Below are 7,333 nucleotides of genomic sequence, written 5' to 3'. Positions count from 1 at the left end.
AACTTTATCAATTATTACGCGACTTCATGCATGTTTTTTATCTTTTTTCTTATCTTATTTTTTTTTTATTTTTTTTTTAAGTGTCAAGATGATGTGGAGCTTGCAATTACTCCATAACATCATTCACTTTTCTCCAAATGATCTTCTTTTTCTTATATGCAGAAACATGTTCCTCTAAATCTCTTGGGTTATATAGATGCCCTAACATGATGGATGAGCCCCAATAATGAAGGACAAATTATAGAAGCTATCCCAAACACAAATTAAAATGAAGGGCAACTTATAGAAGCTATCCCAAACAAAAATTAAATAAAAATTCATATATGTAGTGAAATGGTATAATACCAAAACATATAAAGCATAAAATACCTTTCAAAAAAAAATTAAATAAAGCATAAAATATACTTGTAACCTAGCTATTAAATATTTTATATTATATAAAAATTTTATGACATTAAATTAAATAATAAAAATAGCGATTGATAAACAAACAAAATTTTTTTTTTATGCCAATTATCATGTAGTATGATGACACATCTATTTTTTTATATTTTAAATTGATGATTATAGGATTGAATGGACTCAAAATGATTGAGAAAATATGGTACAATAAGTATTATCTGGTAAAGAATTATGAGTATTTCAATTTTTTGTTTATTTTCTTTTTATAAAAGTGTTATTGTTAATTAATTAATTATTTATAATATTGTTCAAGATTATTGAAATTTTATTTATAAAATTATGGAGTAGTTTGCTGTATATAACCTTCTCGCAGAGTGGTTGCAAAACAAAACCCTAAAGGGGTTCTGCGTAAAAAAATTCGCCGCCAGAATGATCTCTTTTCCCCCTTTTCTCTCAACCTTAACCTCCACCCTATCTCACTTGTCTGCTTACTCTTTTATCTGATACTCTCTTCGGAGTTCCGTTTGTTTTTTTTTACCCTTCAATCATGGTACTGAGTTATGCGGAAATATGTGGATTTTTGTGCTTCCCAGTTGCGTGATCGCAGAGGGCTCAGATTTTTAGCATAAAAGCATGAACTTTATCCGAGTTAGATAATCAAAGATTGTATTTTTATGAGCTCAGAACGGGTTGATTTTTGAGTTCTTTCATGCAGGTCTTTATTAGTTTTGAATTTGGACTGCTTGGTTTTGGTTTTTTGTTTTCGGGATTTTAGGGTTTGTTGGTCGTGGAATGATTAATTGGTGTATTCTTTTGAAGTCGTGAATATGTTATCTGAATTGGATAGGAGGCCAATGAATGGTACCAACGAGAGCTCCTTCGATGATGAGTTGGAGAAGGAGATAGGATTTTTGCTTCGCGAACAGCGCCGGCAAGAAGCCGACGATCTTGAAAAGGAACTGAGTTTGTATAGAAGTGGGTCGGCGCCTCCAACTGTGGAGGGTTCATTAAGTGCGGTGGGTGGGCTGTTTAACCACGGAGCAGGTGGTCTTGGCAGTGGCGCTAGCGGCGGTGCTCGAAACTCTACCTTTCAGGAGTTTGCCTGGAACAGAACTGGGAATGGTTCTATATCGGAAGAGGAACTTAGGTCTGATCCTGCTTACTTATCTTACTATTACTCCAATGTGAATCTCAACCCTAGGTTGCCTCCTCCTCTATTGTCTAAGGAGGACTGGCGGTTTGCTCAAAGATTACAAGGTGGGGGCTCTACAATTGGGGAAAGGAGGACTGTTAACAAGAATGATACTGCCACTTCTGGGAGGTCACTCTTCTCAATGCCTCCTGGGTTTAACTCTAAGAAGCAGGAAGCAGAGAATGAATCTGACAACTTACAGGGGGGTTCAGTTGAGTGGGGTGGTGATGGACTGATTGGTTTGCCTGGACTAGGACTGGGTAGTAAACAGAAGAGCATTGCTGAGGTACTTCAGGTGAATATGTGGAAGTTTATTTTGTATTTTTCTGAGCTTATTTCGGCTTTATAAATGAATGTTTTAGGTTCTTTCATTGTATTTTATGATTTACTTTTGCAAATGCACATATCTATATTACACACTTTAGGTATTCTATCATCTGTGATCAATGATGGTTTTAGCTGAAGATTTATTGCTTCTCAGGATAATGTCATTTAATTTTACCTTATAAAATTTGTGCATCTGTGCATGTTTTATTTATTTATTTATTTATAATTTTTAAATTTAATCTCTGTTATGTCATGTTTTTGTAGTTCTATTCTGTAATATGGTTTTGCTCAAAAATAGTTTTTTTTTTTTTTTACTCTGTTGTCTCACATTATATTTTGTGGGAAATGTGGTAGTTGGATTAATGATTTTAAGTAATTCCTGATGAATGTTATGTATTTCCAGGCATTCCACCCTGTAAGTTCAAGAAAAATTGTTCAATTTGGGAGTTAAGTTAAAACTTGTGTACCTTTTTTCAATTACTACATTGAAAATAAAGAGGAAAATTTTAATCTCAACTATGCTTGCATATGAATGTAACTTCTTATTTCCTGAGAAGTGACCCATTTTTCCCCCTCTGGAAACACATGCTTGCTCAAAAACATTAAATTTGTTGTTTTGATGCTGAGCAAGAAAATTTTGCATGCAACCATCTTTCCATCTTGGTTTATTCTTCAAAAGTAGTAGTTAAAATCTTACGTATTGCTCAATCTATGCAGTCAATTGTTTGGGTTGATTGTTTCTGGCCATGCTCAATCTATGCAGTCAATTGTTTGGGTTGATTGTTTCTGGCCATTTGACTTATTGCCTACTTTAATTGTGCCTTGTTCTTAAGTCATTGGACCACAGCGATATTTTGTTCAATAATAATTGATGACATTGGCCAAAGGAAAGACATTTATCTTTTTCTCTAGAGCATGCAGTTTCCAATTTTCAATTTATTGGGCTAACTTCTGATTATTGCAGGATGACTTCAACTGTACTCCTGCACTTGGACATCATTCACGCCCAGCTAGCCGTAATGCTTATGATGATAGTGGCGATACCTTGGCTTCAGCTGAAACTGAACTTTCTAATCTTCATCACGACTATTCATCCTCAGATCCTTTAAGGTCCGCAACAAATGCTCAGGTTTCATATGCTGCTGCTTTAGGCTTGTCGAGGAGCACCACTCCTGATCCTCAACACATTGCCAGGGCTCCAAATCCTTGTGTTACTCCTATTGGTGCTGGAAGGGCCGTCACATCAGAAAAAAGAAATATTAATAGTCCAAACTCATTCAATGGTGTCCCCTCTCATGCAAATGAACCTGCAGATCTGGTTGCTTCTTTATCTAGCATGAACCTCTCAAATGGTATGACGGACACAGAGAATCATCTGCTTTCTTATAATGGAATTGGTTGATGATACTGATGGCCATGATTATTACCTCTCTATTTTTGCAGGTGGTCAAAGTAATGCAAAGAAACATGCTTACTTGAAGAAATCTGAATCTGAAAAGCAGTATCTTGCATCCTCCAATGGTAAGCATATGAATTTACAGTATGGTGACACTGGTCCTAACAACCCCAACGGGTCAAACATTCAGTCATCTGCCATCCAAGCTGACCTTCGCAGATCTTCTGTTTCTTCTGGTAGTTCATACCACAAAGGGTCTCTGACAACTTCACTCTGTGGTGAAGGTGACTTGCTTTCTCAATGTCCAAATCTGGACAGTCCAAATTCATCTTTTTCAAATTACAGTTTGAACGGCCATTCAGCCAATCATCTATCTACCCAACGTGGCAACTATAATTTGCCTCCTTTGTTTGAAAATGCTGCTGCTGCATCTGCTATGGCTATTCCTGCGATGGACTCAAGAATGTTTACTGGATCAAATCTGAATTCTGCTTCTTTAGACCAGAACATTGGTAGAATGGAAAATCAAATGGCAGGCAGTGGTCTACAGGCACAATATATGGATCCAATGTATATTCAATACTTGCTACAGTTTGCTTCACATAATGATCCTTCCATGGACAGGAACTATCTTGGTAATTCATATACGGACTTGCTTCAGAAAGCCTATGTTGGTAGTATGCTATCTCCTCAGAAATCACAGTATAATGTTCCGCTAAGTAGCAAAAATATGGGTTCTGGCCATCACGGATACTATGGTAATCCTGGATTTAGAGTTGGTTTGTCTTATCCTGGAAGTCTGTTGACTAGTCCCGTCATTCCAAACTCTCCTGTAGGACCTGGTAGTCCTATCAGATGCAGTGATTATAACATGAGAGTTGGTGGGGGGATGAGAAACTTTGGTGTGGGTGTGATTGGACCTTGGAACTTGGATAACATGGAAAACAGCTTTGCATCCTCTCTGCTTGAAGAGTTCAAGAGCAATAAAACCAAATGCTTTGAGCTATCAGAGATTGCTGGTCATGTTGTCGAATTCAGGTATGTGACAGTTTAATATATATATATATATATATATATATATATATATATATATATATATATATCTATTTTTTGAATTGTGTATAGGGTAGACGTGAATCTTATAAATTTGGTTTCTTCTGTATCAGTGCGGATCAGTATGGCAGCCGGTTCATTCAACAAAAACTTGAGACTGCCACAACTGAGGAGATTAACATGGTCTTCCAAGAAATTATTCCCCAGGCACTTACACTTATGACAGATGTCTTTGGTAATTATGTAATCCAGAAGGTATATATTACTGAATTGTCTCAGATAGGATGTGCTTTGCTCTTTACTTTTTAACTAGATTCTCTGTAACTTAATATTTTCTTTTCAGTTTTTTGAACATGGAATGCCATCTCAGAGGAGAGAACTGGCTAGCAAGCTCTTTGGGCGTGTTTTAACACTGAGCCTCCAAATGTATGGTTGCCGAGTGATACAGAAGGTAAAGGAACCAAATTTGCAAATCTCATGTCAAAATCCTCCTGATCATAATGAACCATGTGATTTCGAAACTGGATTAAAAATGAATTTGAGTCGCACTGCAGGTAATCGAGGTGGTTGATGTGGACCAGAAGATTAAAATGGTCGAAGAGCTTGATGGTCACGTCATGCGCTGTGTACGTGATCAGAATGGGAATCATGTAATCCAGAAGTGCATTGAATGTGTACCCGAGGATCATATTCAATTTATCGTTTCAACATTTTTTGGTCAAGTTGTGACTCTGTCCACTCATCCATACGGGTGTCGTGTTATACAGGTAAAAAAATCATAACGTATCAGGTGTTTGCTTCAATAGATTTGCACTATTTGTGGGAGATAACTAATTGGTTTTTGTAATTGGCAGAGAGTACTAGAACATTGCATGGATCCAAACACCCAGAGTAAAATGATGGAGGAGATTCTAGGATCAGTAAGCATGCTGGCACAAGATCAGTATGGTAATTATGTTATACAGGTATACATTTTATTTTATTTTTTGGGACTTATATTGCTCTGCCTTTTAAACGGTCTTTCGATGTATATGTACTCATACTCTGTTTTGTTGTCAGCTGAAGCCTTTTAACATACTGTATATTGTAGTGTACTCTCCTTTTCCTCACAATCTACTCTTTATAACATGTGGTAGAATTACGGCCAAAACAAGATTGACTCGTTCGATTTCTTGTGATTTTAATAGAACTACATTTATTTAGAGACTATGGTTTTTTGGTACTTGCTTTACAAATGTCTCACTTGATTAAAAATCCTGACAGCATGTACTGGAACATGGAAAGCCGCACGAGCGTACTGCGATTATACGGGAACTAGCTGGGAAGATTGTTCAGATGAGCCAGCAGAAGTTTGCCTCCAATGTTGTGGAGAAGTGTTTGACTTTTGGTGATCCCAGTGAAAGACAGCTACTAGTGAATGAGATGCTTGGTACAACCGATGAAAATGAACCTCTTCAGGTTTGGCAATGTCTCCTCTCTTCCATTGATAGCTAGTGCTGATTTTGATATCGTTTATTCCTTCTTTAGAGGCTCATCCTTAAAGGTCCCCCCGTCCCCCCCCCCCCCCCTCTCTCCCGTGCGTGTATAAGTTGAAAATTATTGCTTTGCTGGTTGAAAATTTGTGGGCAGTGTTGCAAAAATTGCGCCTAGGCGTCAATTAATCGGCCCTAGGCGGTCCGGAGGCGCTAGAGGGCGGGCGCCCTAGGCGGTCCCCAGGCGCCTAGAGGGCGCCTAGCGATTTTTTCAACATTGGTTGTGGGTACGAGGAAAGTTGAAGCAACTACAATAGTTGCCTGATATTTTATGTGATAAATCTTTGCGTTTGAGGAAAAAATTATACCCCAAGCTTATAGTATATCCTTTCACATCATTAAACACCATCTAAACGGTTATTGTTGTTGCGTTTCTGTTCTCTGAGTGTCTGGCTCTTTTTTTGGCCAGGCGATGATGAAAGATCAATTTGCAAATTACGTTGTACAGAAAGTTTTGGAAACTTGTAGCGATCAGGAGCGCGAATTGATCCTTTCACGAATAAAAGTGCATTTGAATGCATTGAAGAAATACACATATGGGAAGCATATTGTTGCTCGTGTCGAGAAGCTCGTTGCTGCTGGGGGTAAGTAACTAAGTACTACTTCCCTTATTATCATCGTCGAAACAGAGAACCTATTTGTGATGCCCGAGTAATTTGTTTCTCTTTTGTCGATTCTAAAATGCAGAAAGGAGGATGGCCGCCCAGACCCCAAATCCAGCTTAGACGTTATAGGAAGAAAGATGTACAGCTAACTGAGGCTAGTTTGAGCTACCTCTCTTCCTTTAATTTGTCGAGTGTCTAGCACCGTATCACAAGGAAAGGAAAGATGATGATATTATATAGACCGATTGGAAATAAAGTCGGCCCCCTGCCCTCGCACTAGAGAAGTGTACATTGTGTAGTTTTAAGGTTTATACATAGATGGAAGTAAAAGCCGAGGCTCTGATGCAACGATCCGAGGGCCGTGCAGAGGAAGTCAATTTTCTACAGGGTGTAAAAAATGATGATGATAAAAATGAAGTTGAGGTAGTTTATGTATCAAAACGTGACTGTACAAATGGTTTCCTTGTGGAGAGTTTGATGTTTTTACAAGTGTTTCTTTCATGTACTGTATTTACAATTTTTCTTGTATGTGGCTAGTTGCCTTCATCTATAATCTATTATTCTGTTCCTTAAAGTGTTAGCCATTTCTCTCAACTTTTTAGTGTGACGATATTTTATCAACTTTTGTACTATAACCGGGGTTCCCCCCTCCCTTAGATCCAAAAAAAAGGAAAAAAACTTTTGTAGGCAATGTATATATAGCACCATGGTGTACATAGTAATGTGCGTCCAGGCACTACTATGTGCGTTCAGGCACAAAATGCGCGCGTTTTGATTGTTGTTGTCACTCTGTCTATCTAAACGGTCCAAATTCCATGATGTGTAT

General features: G+C 37.8%; 1 protein-coding gene across 2 annotated transcripts; it reads left to right on the top strand.

The window, feature by feature from the left end:
- Positions 1-778: 778 nt before the first annotated feature.
- LOC109156405 (pumilio homolog 2-like) lies at positions 779-7,081 on the top strand. Of its 2 annotated transcripts, none has more exons than XM_019304256.1 (10): positions 779-1,880; positions 2,886-3,273; positions 3,365-4,355; positions 4,484-4,625; positions 4,714-4,821; positions 4,925-5,137; positions 5,225-5,335; positions 5,634-5,828; positions 6,312-6,486; positions 6,590-7,081. In XM_019304256.1, exons 1-10 carry the CDS (start codon positions 1,230-1,232, stop codon positions 6,625-6,627), a joined length of 3,012 nt encoding a protein of 1,003 aa, XP_019159801.1. In that variant the 5' UTR covers positions 779-1,229; the 3' UTR covers positions 6,628-7,081. The 2 variants fall into 2 exon arrangements, with proteins under 2 accessions (XP_019159801.1, XP_019159800.1); XM_019304255.1 differs by having other exon boundaries at positions 780-1,889.
- The last annotated feature ends 252 nt before the right edge of the window (positions 7,082-7,333 follow it).

This window comes from Ipomoea nil, unplaced genomic scaffold (assembly GCF_001879475.1).
Source record: "Ipomoea nil cultivar Tokyo-kokei standard unplaced genomic scaffold, Asagao_1.1 scaffold2705, whole genome shotgun sequence".
NCBI classification, from domain to species: Eukaryota; Viridiplantae; Streptophyta; class Magnoliopsida; order Solanales; family Convolvulaceae; genus Ipomoea; species Ipomoea nil.
This window is presented reverse-complemented; position numbering and strand designations above follow the sequence as displayed.